The sequence below is a fragment of the Aedes albopictus genome, chromosome 3 (assembly GCF_035046485.1).
Source record: "Aedes albopictus strain Foshan chromosome 3, AalbF5, whole genome shotgun sequence".
NCBI lineage: Eukaryota > Metazoa > Arthropoda > Insecta > Diptera > Culicidae > Aedes > Aedes albopictus.
This window is the reverse complement of record NC_085138.1, coordinates 247,272,836-247,288,940: the sequence shown is the minus strand read 5'-3', so window position 1 is coordinate 247,288,940 and position 16,105 is coordinate 247,272,836. Positions and strand designations below refer to the sequence as shown.

General features: G+C 38.5%; 1 protein-coding gene across 6 annotated transcripts in view; it reads right to left on the bottom strand.

Moving 5' to 3' along the window:
• Positions 1 to 16,105, bottom strand: part of LOC115253721 (synaptotagmin-6) — a 98,976-nt gene that overhangs the window by 10,246 nt on the left and 72,625 nt on the right. For 4 of the 6 annotated variants that reach the window (XM_062859956.1, XM_062859955.1, XM_062859954.1 and 1 more), the window contains 4 exons: positions 8,778 to 8,961; positions 8,493 to 8,711; positions 8,346 to 8,429; positions 7,905 to 8,277 (listed from right to left, as the gene is read on the bottom strand). In XM_062859956.1, coding sequence (XP_062715940.1) covers positions 7,905 to 8,277; positions 8,346 to 8,429; positions 8,493 to 8,711; positions 8,778 to 8,951 — 850 coding nt within the window. In that variant the 5' untranslated portion in view covers positions 8,952 to 8,961. The remainder of the gene's footprint in view (positions 1 to 7,904; positions 8,278 to 8,345; positions 8,430 to 8,492; positions 8,712 to 8,777; positions 8,962 to 16,105) is intronic. The other 2 variants (XM_062859960.1, XM_062859958.1) reach the window with 1 other exon arrangement.

The following is a 16,105-nucleotide window of genomic DNA, read 5'->3' as shown; positions in this document are numbered from 1 at the left end:
TACATGGTGCATTTGGTGCGTGGGTGAATCTTTTTCGACCGCAGTTTCTTCTGGAGCCCGTAGTAGGCCCGACTTCCGCTGATGATGCGCCTCCGAATTTCACGGCTCACGTTGTTGTCAGCCGTCAGTAAGGATCCGAGGTAGACGAATTCCTCCACCACCTCGAAAGTATCCCCGTCTATCGTAACATTACTACCCAGACGGATCCGGTCGTGTTCGGTTCCGCCTACCAGCATGTACTTTGTTTTTGAGGCATTCACCACCAGTCCGACCTTTGCTGCTTCGCGTTTCAGGCGGGTGTACAGTTCTGCCACCGTTCCAAATGTTCTAGCGATAATGTCCATGTCGTCCGCAAAGCACACAAATTGACCGGATTTTGTGAAAATCGTTCCCCGGCTGTTGAGCCCGACTCGTCGCATCACACCTTCCAGCGCGATGTTGAAGAGTAGACATGAGAGTCCGTCACCTTGTCGCAGTCCCCGGTGAGATACGAATGAACTGGATAGTTCACCCGAAACCCTTACGCAGTTTTGCACACCGTCCATCGTTGCTTTAATCAGTCTAGTCAGCTTCCCAGGAAAGCCGTTTTCGTCCATGATTCTCCATAGCTCTGCGCGGTCGATACTATCGTATGCCGCTTTGAAGTCAATGAACAGGTGGTGCGTTGGGACCTGGTATTCACGGCATTTCTGGAGGATTTGCCGTACGGTAAAGATCTGGTCCGTTGTCGATCGGCCGACAAAGGGCAAACGAAATTCTCGCACCTTTGGGAGTGAGTCAAGGGGTTGGCCATTCAGCACACTTCGTTTGTGCCATTATTTTTGAGCGTGTGCCAATGTGTGCCAAAACTGTGCCGGATAATTTTCAGTGTGTGCCCAAGTGTGCCGAACGTGTCGAAGGTGTGCCGCACGTGCCCAGTGGGTTTTTTTCTTTGAATGTTTTTGCGCTAATGAAACACCCTGTCAATTTTTGTCGAATGTTGTTGATCTGATTGGTGTTTACAAACAAAATCCAACCCAGCATACTTGATAAAAATGTGAATAAACGGTTTTTTTCAATCGTGAGCATTTTGACAGGTTGATTCTATAGAGCAACGTTGGATTTTATTGTTGTGCCCATGTGTGCCGAATTGTGCCGGCATGTGTGCCGAGATGTGCCGGCATGTGTGCCGAGATGTGCCGGCATGTGTGCCGGGCACAATGTGCCGAGTGACCAACCCCTTGGAGTGAGTGAAGAAATGTTTTCGCTCTGCTCTTTGTGCGGGAGATTTCTCAAGCCAGATTTTCGCTGAAAATTGGCGTGAGGGAGAATTCTATTTTCGTGAGAATGAGCGAAAATTCCGACCGCTGGTCACGCTCCGTATCATCCTGGAACAAATCAATGAATTCAAAGAGTCTCTCTACCTGGTGCTCATTGATTACACAAGTCGACAAAATTGAAACTTTTTTCACGCACTTTGACCATTTGTTCCATTTCTAATGGAATTTGGCCCGCTGAATCCAAATCTGACTTCAGAATTCCTGTAACACGTACAGTTTTTGAGAAAAAATAGGGTTTTATTCACAAATTTTCATATTTTCAAAGAAAATTTAATATTGTCTTTGAAATTTTAAATTTTTCATCTGCTCATTATAACCAATATTCATATTCAATAGATTCGATTCGACTCAGATTCGATTACCGAAGTCGGTAAAATTTTACTGGGTTTTTGAACAGCAGAGTTAACTCAGTAATATTTTGTAAATACCGAAAACTCAGTAAAGCAAAAAAATTAAGCTGTCAAAATAAAAGCTGACTTAGTCAGTAATAGTTACTGTCTTTTTTCGGTAGCTTTTTTGTTTATTTCTTTTTTACTGACTTTTTCAGTTCTGGAAAAGATTTTGGTCCCTCCCCAGGTTCATGTTTTCTAAATCTTTCAATTTCAATTTGTTTCCAGCATCCGATGTAGTTGCTTCTGCCAGGTTTGCATGAAAAGATTACAAACGCCGTAAAGTACAGAAGTTTGCCACAACTCCAGCAGAATGAATTCTTTGTATATTGAAAAGCAATGCACAAGGCCGCAGGAGTATCCTGCTGGCACACAACCCGTGCAGCAGCTGAAGTGGCTAAACCGAAAGCTGCCTAATCAATTATTCCCGGTAGATGGTTCAAGTTTTATGCCTCCTAATACTTACCAAAAAAAAGCAGCATGAGCGCATGAATCGGAATAACAAGTATTAAATAAGAATCTTCTCTTATTCGATGCCGTCGTTGAATCTGGATCTGCGGGCTTCATCTTTGGAAATATTATTTTGACAGCTAGATGCGCGCGCAGCTGAATGTTTACATTTTATTTTGACGAAAACTCAGTGAAAGTGATCTTATGCCGAAAAGTCGGTACTTGATTTTTACTGACTTTTGATTCTTTTCAGTAAATCTGATTTTTTGCTGAATTATCGGTATGCAATGTTACGGTATTCAGTAAAACGTCAAAAAGTACTGAGTCTTCAGCTTTTTCATTCACATTTACTGATCTTCAGCAATATTTTGTGGATCAAAAACCGTAAAATAAATTACCGAACAGGGAAACCAAGATTGAGTGTGTAAAATAAAATATTTTTTTTATATTTTTCAATTTTCCATCTGCTCATCATAACCAATATTTTTATTCAATAGATTTTGATCCACTGATTCAGAATCTGGCCTAAGAGTTTCTGTAACACGTAAAATTTTTAAGAAAGTAGGGTATTATTCACAAAATTTCATATTCTCAGAGAAAACTTAATATTGTCTTTATAATTTCAAATTTTTCATCTGCTCATTATAACCAATATTCATATTCAATAAATTTTGATCCATTAAGTCAGAATCTGACCTAAAAATTTCTGTAACACGTAAAATTTTTGAGAAAAATAGAATTTTAAATACAAAATTTCATATTTCCATAGAAAATAAACTACTGATGTCTTTATAATTTTATTTTTTTCATAGAAAATAAACTATTGTCTTTATAATTTTAATTTTTTCTATCTGCTCATCTCAACCAATATTTGTTTTAATAGATTTTCATATAGTGATTTGGAATCTGACCTGAGAATTTCTGTAACACGTACAATTTTTGAGAATAATAGGGTTTTATTCACAAATTTCATATTTTCATACAAAATAAAATATTGTTTTTATAATTTTAAATTTTCCACCTGCTCATCATAACCAATTTTATTATTGAAAAGATTTTGATCTACTGATTCAGAATGTGGCCTAAGAATTTCCGTAACAGGTAAAATTTTAGTAGGAATTATTCAAAAAATTTCATATTTTCATATGTCTTTATAAGTTTAATATTTTTATCTGCTCATTTTAACCAATATTTGTATTTAAAAGATTTTAATATTCTGATTCAGAATCTGACCTAAGAATTTCTGTAACACGTAAAATTTTGGAGAAAAATGGAATTATACAAAAAAAATCATATTCTCATAGAAAATAAACTGTTGTCTTCATAATTTTCATATTTTTATCTGCGCATCTTAACCAATATTTGTATTTAATAGATTTTCATATACTGACCTCAGAATCTCTGTAACACGTACAGCTTTTAAGAAAAAAACACAAAATTTCATATTTTTAGAGAAAAGAAAATACTGTCTTTAAAATTTTATCTCCTCATCTTAACCAATATTTAATAGATTTTGATCCAATGATTCGGAAACTGACCTAAGAATTTCTGTAACCCGTGAATTTTTTGAGAAAAAATAAAACCCCATTGTAGCGCAGGTTAATAAGGTTGTTACCCAGAAATGTAAGTAGATCATTTTTTTTTGTATATGCTATTGAATTAATCGAAATATATTTGCAACTTTGAAGCTGCCCAGTTTGGCAACTACCCAGACTGTGCTTTCCTTTTATTTTTCTTAAAAATTGTACGTGTTACAGAAATTCTTGGGTCAGATTTCGAATCAGTATATGTAAATCCATTAAACATAAATATTTGTTAAGATGAGCAGATAAAAAAATAAAATTATAAAGACAATAGTTTTTCCATGAAAATATGAAATTTTGTGAATAAAATATTTTTCTCATAAATTTTACGTGTTACAGAAATTCATAGGTGAGAATACGAAGAAGTGAAATAGAATCTTTTAAATGTAAAATATGAATTAAGATGAGTAGATAAAAACTTTAAAGTTATAAAGACAATATTTTATTTTCTTTGAAAATATGAAATTTTGTGAATAAACCCCCATTTTTCTCAAAAACTGCACGTGTTACAGAGATTTTAAGGTTAGTTACCAAATCGGTGGATGAAGATCTAATAAATATAAATATTGGCTAAAATGAGGAGATAAAAAATGGAAATTAAAAAGACAATAGTATATTTTCTTAAAAAATATGAAATTTTGTAAATAAAACCCCATTTTTCTCAAAAAAAATACGTTTTACAAAAATTCTTAGGTCAGATTCTGAATCAGTGAATCAAAATCTATTGAATTTAAATACTGGTTATGATGAGCAGATAAAAAAATTATAAATATTAAGACAACATTTTGTTTTCTATAAAAATATGAAATTTTGTGAATAAAACCTTATTTTTCTCAAAAACTGTACGTGTTACAGCAATTCCGAAGTCAGATTCGGAATCAGCGGGCCAAAATCCTTCGGAAATGGATCAAGTGGTCAAAGTTTGTGATCTACTGTCGACCAGTGTTACCTACGAAAAAGTTTTTGACCGTCTCAATCAAGGATGGAAGAAAATCACTTCAAGCGATAAATGAAACAGGATACGAATAATCCAAGATAGCCTTGTTCTTGCAGTAGCATGATGCCGACGCCTCACACCGTACTCGTATCACAGAGCAATCAAAGCATCTGATGCACGCTTTATCGCGTGATGACCCGTTATCGGATCATGTTACAAGTCGTGATAAATTTGATTCATTACAATTTAGGCCACTTATGTACCCGTAAACCGCATTCATTATTAGAAATAATACATTCATAAGCATATCTTGAAGTTAAATAAGTAAGAATGCTCAAAAAGTGAATGAAATCGCGAATTTATCATTTCAACTTCATGATAGCGATCGCATCGCGCCCGCACATGCCGAGCGAATCATTCTTCTCGGACCGTAGTTTGTTATGATGCTTGACGACAAAATGTTATCATTGTTGCTATGATCGCGCGATGCCTTTCAACCGCGACACATTCGAGATCTGATCATGATCACTAGATTTCCATCCTTGGTCTCAATCACGGAAACATGTGGGATGCCCTCAGGCGCAAGGGTCTCCCTGAGAAAATCATCGGCCTCATTGAATAACAGTACAGGGCATTGTTGTGCAGAGTACTGCACAACGGCGATTTGTCTGATCCCAACCGGGTCGTTGCTGGAGTGAGGCAAGGATGTATACTATCACCGATAATGTTCTTCATCGTAATCGACGAGATCTTGGTAGGTGCGATTGATCATGAACCAAATCGTGGATTGCTTTGGCAGCCCATTACCATGGAGCACCTAAATGACTTCGAATTGGCTGATGACGTTGCTCTCCTTGCTCAACGGCGCTCTGATATGCAGAGCAAGCTCGATGATCTTCTCAGCGGCAGGTCTTACCATCAACGTCAACAATACCAAATCGGTCAACCCTTCCAGTTTTACATTAGCTGGGCAATCAGTGGAGAATGTTGAAAGCTTCCAATATCTTGGTAGCCAAATGGCGGCCAATGGCGGCACCAAGATCGGCATAGGTGCACGGATCAAGAAGGCGAAGGCTGCTTTCACGAGTTTAATAAATGTATGGAAAAACAACCAGATTAGTCGACGCACCAAAATACGAATTTTCAACTCGAAGGCATAAATAGATGCCTGCGGTTTATAATTAGTGCATGTTGGCCTCACAATTGGATCTCCAACGTGGAGCACCATCGTAAATGTCATCGAAAGCCGATAGCGACGGAAATTCTGGAGCGCAAGTGGGGGTGGGTCGGCCACACTCTACGCTGGGGCGGAAATGAAATCTGCAAGTATGCGTTAGATTGGAACCCAGCAGGACATCGCAGCAGAGGCAGACCCAGAGGCGGTCGATTATTGTTGCAGTGGGTTTGTTTTCTTTCTGCTATTGCCACCCTGTACCACACCCCATAGAGCCAGATATAAGTCACGGCAGCGGTGGTTTTGGCACTTCTCATTAATTCAGCCATGCCGTTGGTATCACTGAATCGTTCATCCCTCATGTCATCAAGCTTATCGCTCATTTAGGCATTAATGCTAATTAGACTGTAATTGACCAATTTGACACTAACTTTCAATTCACATATACGGTCGTTTATCTGCTTCCACCGAATAACTCGCTTCTTCTGCTTCGTGATCACTGTGAAGTCAAATCCACATTCTGCCTTATCGTGGTGAAGGGGCTGCTCCTAGGTATAGCTGTGGCGTATATCGTCGGTTTCCTGCAATAGGGGCACAACTCAAAATTTGTCATTTTTGAGATTTTGATGGCAAATGGTGAAAAACTATGTAAAATTGCATCTCACAAAGACCCGTTCCGAAATTCGTTGTGAAACGCTAGATTTGGGCATTTTCACCAATTTTCCGCAGTAAGGGCACAACTCAAAATCAGCCAACTTTTTCAATAGTCGTTGAAAAATAGTAGTCAAAAATTCATGACACAGATAGTCTTTCAGCCCCTTTCAATGATACAACAATCAAAATGTGTTTACTTTTGTCAAATGATGAGAGAAATAAGTGAATTTGCAAGAGGTGCTTCAAGATTGCCAATTTTCAAACGCTTATTCTGAAAATTCACATTTTTTGAGTTGTGCCCCTATTGCAGGAAACCGACGATATAATACTCAGCCGCTGGATACCAGAACATACGCTGATTTAACCGCACCTCTTTGGTGAACAGATGCTCGGGACGTAATTCCGCAATCTAGTCATGCTGCACTACCAGCTAAGCAAACAACCCTTAGCGAGCATCCATAAAGTACGTAACATTATAGAGGGAGGGGGATGTTGCTTACAATGTAACGATCTTGGTAACGATCCATGTATTTTAGGTATGGGCAAGTAGGCTACGAGGGGAGAGGAGGTATCAAAAAGTAGCAAAAAATACTAAGTCAGCTATGGATGCTCCCATAGCTGGCGATCTTTGTTATTAGCTGACCCGTGGAAGCATGAGGTAGAAACTTATGAGGAGCTGAGGAGAGCTATGTTGGACGCTCCTTCCAGGTGTCGATTCACCATTTTGCAGTGCCTAACTCAAAATTCGTGTAGAAAATGTTCTGGATACGGCTGCAGGTCCCATGTTCTGAATTGTAGGACAATTTGGATAACCCTCATTAATTCGAAAGTACATTATATCTAGTCTCTGTTGATTTTCTATGAGCTAGTTGATCATGTAACATAACACTGTTTATGTATAATCAAAAAAAAAATACTAGGTGCGCTGTGTACTGTAACTTGTGTGTTTGTAACGGAACCTGGTGGTTTAAATCATTATTTATGAATATCTATTCACTTTCCTATTTTTGGAAGCTTATTTGAAACGGTCTACTTATGATTGACTACATGAAATAAATAAATAAATAAATAAATAAATAAATAAATAAATAAATAAATAAAACCGGTTTTTAAGATAGAAATATTTTGAGATATGATGATTATTGTTGAAGTATTATTATTTTAAATTTTGTCATGGATAACTATATGTTCCGTGTAATTTAAGGAAAAACAATTTTAGAGAGTATTCAACTCTACAAATCTCTTATTATTATACATATTATTATGTAAAAGAAACAAATGACATTTTTTCAATAATTTTATAGTGTTTTGGTATGATACTTGTTGTCCTGCAGTTATATGGCAGTTATATTCATTCCTGCACGGGTATTACTGCATTTACTACGCTCTGATACTCACCTTCCACCAAATGGACCAGCAATTCCTCCTTGCTGCCGTCGTACTTCAATCTCAGATGGAATCTTCCCAGGACCGTGTTGATATCGTTAGCAGCCATTATAATCGGCACTCGTCTCCTAGGAGATCGACTGCTGTCCGACCGAATGGATCCACTCGGGCTATCAGGGGCGACGAACTCGCCTGGCCGGGGTAGCGTTGCCGTGGAGACTGTGCTGTTCCTTTTCTTGGATGAAATGATGTCCCGAGGACTAACGCTCACCACCGACGTCATGCTTCCTTGCGGTGCTTTGGGTGACCGAACATCACCGTCTTGACCTGATGGAAGTTTACCCTCCAGACTGTACGTTCTCATTCGGTTGGGAGACCGGGATTTCTATACATGTGTACATCAATAAGTTATTGCTTTGCTTTTAATTCAACAAAATTGAACCCGGAAATTACCTGCATAACGAAGTTGTCCGAAATTGTTGACCTCGTTTCAGGATTAGCATTTGACGCAAATTTAGAAGATACTTCTCGACAACTCTGCGGGATATTATTACATTAAATTATGGCAACGCAAAAGAAGAGAAGCAACAAAATACAAACCGACGCTCTCGAGTGCACACTTTCCATGCTGTTATTCCTAGAGGCGGAAGTGGGTGGCTTCTGTCGTCCTGAGTAAGGCTTCTTCTGATCCAAACTCGGTTGCAATGGGCTGGAACTTAAATCCACAGGCCCGGCTTTTCCTTCTCCCTCTAGCGTGTGCGGTGAAATGTTGCATGCTGGTTGTACTGGATGGGAGCCACTAATAACGCTGCATTCCTGCTGCAAAGGAAAACGGATGCGACAGGGAAATTACAATGCAAATCAAAAGGCGTGAAATTATCATACCTGTAGATTAATTTTCCTGGCTGCCTTCTTTTCCTCCAGCCGATCCAGCTCAGCCCACTCCTTTCCCTTGCGGCGGACGACATAATATCGATACATCACTATCGTTACGGCAACCAGCAGAGCCAATCCTGTACCAGCAGCCGCCCCAAGGACTGCCGAGCTGACGAAGACCATTGTTTAGTGTCTGAAATCGAATCGAAAAAAATGCACAAATTAACCAACAGAGTTCGATTGTTGAGAACAACTGCTAGCCAGCGAAGGACAAGGTATTTGGAGTAAATTGCTTAAAATTTCTAGAGCACCGTTTTTTAGAACCGCTGAACGGATTTGGATTAAAATGCATCACGCGATTGACAACCACTGAACAATTAGCGTGATGTATTTTCATCCAAATCGGTTCAACGGTTCTAAAAAACGGTGCTCTAGAAATTTTGAGCTATGTACTCCAAATACCTTGTTCTTAAAGAAACCACGGACACCGTCTTCAGCCAGCAGCTGTGCAGACAATTAAGTCAAGTGAATTGACCAACTACATAGAAACTAAAAGCTGCAATTATAGGGTAAAAGCACTAGATTTCGCCCCCCTAAAGCATTGAACTATCTATATTATTGAGTTTCACCATATATTTCCGAAGATATCTATGTTTCTTTGGTGATTCTTGCTAATTATCCTTCAATCAGTGATAACCCAGCTCAAAAGTACCATTAAATGAAGATTTAATACATTAAAATGACAATTTTCAATATTGATTTATGATTTATTTTTCGCCCCCCAAAACTCAATCTTCGCCCCACCTCCGCTCTAATTTTCGCCCCTACAGTTGCCCATAAGTTTTCCTCAATTCGATCATGGCTATCCTTAAAATTTTATTGAATACGAGTTATCCCGGCCAGCTTAGTACTGTCTTCTGCGTTTTTGAGTTATGCAAAGCAAGCTCCCCTCTGGAAAATCAAGAAAATTTTTTTTTTCTGTATGCATATTATTCGCCTCCTTGAGCTTAAATTAACAGAATGAAACAATTCATGCATATATCAATAGATAGATTGTAAAGTAGAAAACATGGCCAACTCAAAATTACGTATTAATGAGGTACGTACACAAATTACGTCACGCTTTGTGGGGAGAAGTGGGTGGTCTGTTAACGTCCTATGCAAACAATTAGAATGGAAGGGATGATCTTGAAATGGATTTTTTTTGCATTACGTAACTTAAGGGGAACATCCATAAATTACGTCACGAAAAAAATATCTATTAGGGCTACTTATTTTGAAATCATATACTAGATATAACAAAATTTGCGAATTCGGCTGTTCTCAATCACAGCAAACTTACGACTTATTTAAATCAAACGCCAGAAATATTCTTATAAATAAATTACGTCAAAAAGTTTTTCTAATTTGAAGTACATGGAATTCAAGCGATTGACATTGACTGATTAACTAGGGGTCATTCAAATATGACGTCCATCGTTTAGGGGCGAGGAGGTCTGAGAAAGTGTGACACTTCATGAATTAGGTAAGGTACACCGCGGCAAGTTGAAACGGGTGGGGCAAGATGAAACGCGAAGTTTTGAAATAGATTTTAATATAATTTGGATTTTTTTCGTTCTCCATAAGATTGTTTGGATCAAAAACTATGTGTTATGACATTCAAGCTGTTTACCATCATTGGATAACAACATGTTAACTCGCTGTTTCATCTTGCCCCACCCGTTTCAACTTGCCCTGGTGTACCTTACACGAAAAAGCAAGACAGAGTGAAGAGGGGGAGGGGTCTAGAAATCCTGATAAATGATGGACGTCATATTTGAATCGGCCCTTACCACAAGCGTTTATAATCTTTCATAGCTGTTGCGAATAGTTAAATGAGAGTTGAATGGAAGTTACATTTCATTACTAGCCAAAGCGAAAAATGCCAGCGGACGTTTTGCCCCGTATAATTTTCCAAACCTAAAATTTAACACTTTTTTAAATTCAGAGAGTTTGAGCAATAGAATGTTGTGATAAACCCTCGTGAGTAAAAGAGGCGCAAAATTTATCACCAATTGTTTACCCCATGCAAATTCTTTTACAATCTATTCCATTTTCTCACCCATTTTTTGTATTTCTTCTCATCAACGTGAACATAGTTTTAAACAAGTTTAGAAAAGTTTAACTTTTGGATTTTTTTATGTTGGAAAAAAAGGTCACTTACATCTGGACTCCTCAATTATTTATATGATTCGGTAAATTTGCGTCACGTGAGCCAAAAATTGACGTCTTTTATACAAAATAGTAAACTACCTTCCAAAATAGATTGAGCGGGCATTCCCTTATAGAACACGACAGTTTGGAACATTCGTGCCACGAACAGTCCTAAAAATCACCCGTTTTCGCCTTCACAGTCAAATGTGCCAAAAGTGACAGATTGGCACGTTCTTTTCTGGCTGGCTTGCTCGCATTTCATTTTCGCTCTCTTCCTTTTTTGCAACGATGACAGCAAGACGTCGCATCAAAAACGAAGTAGTTTGTGTGATTGCTAGGAGACTCAATTTGACGAGGATCGTTGAAAATTGCGTTTAAAATTGGGTGTCGAATCGACCCCCGAATTCAGTGGCCAAAAATCACAGAAGACACTTATTAAATATATTAGAATTACCACGTTTGCATAAATGGTACATTTTGCCCCTCTTTCCCCTTTATCATAAAAATCAACTTCACCTCATCCGTTATTTCCACACCCGATTTCAGTACGAGAAAGGGATGGGCGAAAACTGAAACACGCAATACAAATAGAACGGGACAAAGGATTTCGCCAGGGGCGAAAATTGGAAACTTAAAGTTTTGTGCTCTAATTTTCGCCACCGATAAAAATAGCTAAAAGTTGATAAGTTTTATCATTTTAGCTGAATAAATAACCTGCTGTGTATTCCTAAGACTTGTATGATTATCAATGTTCATTATTTTGGTTGGAAGAGTTGATTTTGTATATCTTTCCAGCTTCTGATTATCGCTACTGTTTGCATTGCGTTGAAAAAAACATACATCATTGCCATGACTATTTTACAATCGCTAATTCGATAGATTAAGTTATTGGTTTTGTGGAATATCATTAGTGCACAAGATTGATTTTTATTTGCTCTCTCAGATACGTTGAAAAGCAAACAACAATCTACCTAATTAATCACAAAAACTACGAATGTTTTATTAGGGGGGCGAAAATTGGGGAGGGGGCGAAGATTAGTGCATTTACCCTATACTGCCGTAATTCTGCAAAGTGACGTGGTAACACTGTGGTGTGCCTGCTATATTAGAATGCAAGATCTAGTCGTAATCTATCATCTATGGAAAGAAACTTAGAGAATGAGCAAAAGTTTTATGCATAATAACCAAAAAATGGGTCAAAACTATCAATGTCGCTTACGTCACTTTGCAAAATTACGGCAGTATAGACTACTATTCAGATGATTACCAAAACGCTTGCGAAACGAATACAACATAAATCTGAATGATATGTGAAGGTTTTATACCGTTAAATGGGATAACTTGCAACACTCGACTAATAGCGAAGCAATATCATTGAAAATATAAACATTTGAAATATACTGTAAAGCATCGTGTACACTTATTAGGGTAGGTAATCAAAAGTTGAACCAAATTGCGGCTTTCCGAAGTAGCACAAATTTTGAGTGATTTTTTCTCCCACATGGAAATAATTTACTACGGCAAAATCGTATGTACATGAAAGCCACGGGTATAAGCTTTCTGTTAAGTGGTAAAATGTTTATATTGGCACCGAATTTCATTGGAAAAATCGATTATTCGTCAACAATGATTTTAATCTTAATTTGAACCATCGTAATCATAATTTGAACCAATTTTAATCTTAATTTGAACTACTGGCGGCAGCAGCTCGAGCATCTCCCACAACAGCCAATTTCGTGCTGAACAATAGAAAAACATATGGATCTGCTAATTCCCATAACTATTTTTCATTAGGCAGTGGAATTTCGACTAAGAATGTTCTTAACTCCTCAGGAACTTGGAATCTAAATTTGGAATTTTTCATCCCTCAACACGGTGTCTTTTTAGTATAACTTTATAAAAAAAAAATCGGCATGTCTCAAAATTGGACAGAAGAAAGTTTGGACTTTCCCCTTTCATTTGCGACTATGACCAAAATAAACTGTCGGGGGGTCGAGAGCAACTTTTTTTTGAAGTTATTTTTTCATTTTAATTAACGTTAATTTAGCCTAGAAACAAAAGAAATGCAGTGTGAAGTTCTTAATTTAATTAGGATGTTATATTGGCTATTATAATGACTAAGCCTTCTTAAGGTGGTAGTAGAACGAAGCCACGACGAAATTTCATGAGCACATACCTAGCGAACCGAATGGTCAGTCACGTTGAAAAGTTGATCAATTAGTTTGTAAGGTAACACATGATGAATTAGATATTTTTTGAAAATTGATTTTTGAAAATTTTGAACTGGGACTTTGGAACGTCGAAAACGCAGTAGGCTGGATAGAATTTACCAGGGATTGCTAGCATAATTGCTGTTGTTTCGTTGGTTCATATAAACAACCATCCTATAAATCTGTTGGAAAGCAATTTCTTCCAATCTTATGGGTAGTACGCTGATCGCAAGAAATTTCTTGGCCTATCTCGATGCGATTCCGGATCCTAGTACGGAGCTGAAACGAAACGTCAAATCAAATGGGGCTTGCTGTGTTAAATTTCTTGTCCATTCCGGTCACGGAAAAACAATGCACTGAACGAAAATTACTTGAGCGATTCCGTTTGAAGTGCATACCTCACATAACCTGTAATCGCGCTGCGTAAAGATGACGCCTCCTAGAACTCGCAAGGAAAATCGAAGCAAAGTTTGTGTTTTGTGTCTCAAGAAATCAAATTTAAGACAAATATCCGAAAAAACAGTGCTCTTGGTAAACAATCGGTTGCTGCCGGACATTGACGTAAGAAGCGGGTATTACCCGAAGCAAATTTTGCTGTCGTTGCTCATTTGCTATAAATGAAAATCAAAACGAGGAAGTCCACAAGTACAAAAACTTTCAGCGTGTATCTACAAGGAGTGGAATGTTGTGTAAATGTGACGTGTGTGTTGCTGCTCGTGTGACCTTGACTCAGTTCGGCAGCTATCAGATCAACAACTCTAAGAAACGTGGGAGGCCTTCGGTGTCAGAGAATTCAAAAAAGGTACGAACAGCAAAACTTTGTAGCATTTGTTATTCCGAACTTTCCAAGGGCAAAAGGCATTCGTGTACCCGAGTTGAGAGGCAGCAAAACCTCCTGCAAATGGTAACAGGCGACCGCCCACGGTCCGGAGATTCCAAGAGGACGGCAACCTATTTTTTTCACTATGGAGTTTGACAGGTTGGTTTGTGCCTCCTTACGTGGAGCATAAGTTTATGCTCCAGCCAAAATATTCACCAACACAGTCGTGAAATTTGAATGTTTACCTTTTTACGAGGGATATCGGTGCAAAACGCTTACATCACATTAGATCTCAAAAAAGTGTTGATCATGAAAAAGCGGCATTAATTGATAATTTTCAATGTCAGAGTGTCGATGTTTGGGTAAAGCTCCTACAGAGATTGGGAATTGCTTGTGAAAAGACACACAACAGCTCTTTTCGCAAACTTTGTTCGCCAAAGTGCATTTTTCCTTGTTTTCTCCCGCTGCTGTATTGAGTGAACGTTAGTATTAGTGAGCACTAGTTGCGCATGATAAGCGGCAGCAAAATCAGATCACCGTAGCACCCCCGTGGGAGATTCAGTCGTAGCTGCATATTTAAAGGAGAACCGTGATTCAGATGGATCTATTGCATTAGCAATCATAAGAGGACGACCGTCGCACTGGGTCACGGGTTCTGCAGTTTCACACAGTACGAAAGTTTTATCCATGGATGATATGTTTCTTATCAAAAACATATGCGATTTGAGTACCAGAAAAACCTTGCGACTAAGTAGTGCCCTCCGGAATATGTATATCGAGGTTCCCTCGAATTTACCCCAGCAAATAACAAACGCGAACCAGATGCTTAAAGAGTTTTTCTCCATTACTCGCATTTGTTTCGATTTGGAGAAAGAGAAGAAGAATCCGCAAGCATGTGCGTCAACGAAACCGGCAGTTTATTGTAACGATGTCAAGGCGTTAATACAGTTTATTCTGACGGTGCGATCGTTGTCTCTAGCATACGTATTCTTCAAGATAGGAGCGGATGGTGGTGGAGGATCATTCAAAATCACGTTGTCTATCGTCGAAAAAATCAAAGAAATTAAAAAGGAGGAAAGGACACAGGAGTCAAGAAATTGTTACTGCTCGCTGTTGTACCAGGCATAACGGAAAAATACACCAATATTGCGAAAGTTTGGTCAACAGTACTCAAATTGAATGAATTCGAGGCAGTAGTGGCAGGGGACCTTAAAATTGTCAATCTTTTGCTGGGACTCATGGGACACAGCTCTTCCCATCCTTGTCCATATTGCTGCACAAGTAAATCGAAGTTATCCCAAGAGTGCATGATTCCAAGAACACTTGGATTAATCAGAACCAATTACAAAAAATGGGAAGATGATGGTGCCGAAGACAAACGAGCAAAGAATTTTTACAATTGTGTTCAATACCCTTTGCTATGTGGGTCACCCGATCAAACAACAGTGATGCTGTGTCCACCTCCCGTGCTCCATATCGTTCTTGGGATAATAAATGCAGTCTTTAAGGCGGTTGAGACTGCCGATCCAGAAACTGCTGAGCAGTGGGTAAAAGTCAGTCCTTGTCAACGACACAGCAAATATGGATTCACTGGAAGACATTGCCACAAACTACTGGACAAAAGAACCATGTTGGAATTTGATGGGCCGCTCGGAATGTTTCGATCTGTAAGAATGTATTGAAATTTCTCATACTAACTGTAACTAATTATATATTTTGTATAGGTACTCGACAGTTTCGCTGCCGTTTTCAAGGCTTGCCTTCAAGAAAAACTTGAAGTTGGCTACCAAGACTCCCTTGAAGAATTTACAGCACACTGGATCGAGGCGAAACTTCCGAACAGTTCCAAGTTCCACATCCTGCGATTCCATGTTCCAGAATTTTGCAATTCCGTTGGATCCGGATTAGGACGATATGGCGAACAGGCTAGTGAGACCGTCCATTTTGATTTTGGTCTAACTTGGGACAAGTTGAAAGTTCCAGAGTCATCAGAGCACTACGACGATCACTTGCTTCGTTCAGTTGTTTTGTATAACAGTAACCATTTGTAAAGACATACACAATTAATTCTTTAACATATCCGTTTGAATTCTAATAGCAATAAATATTTATGC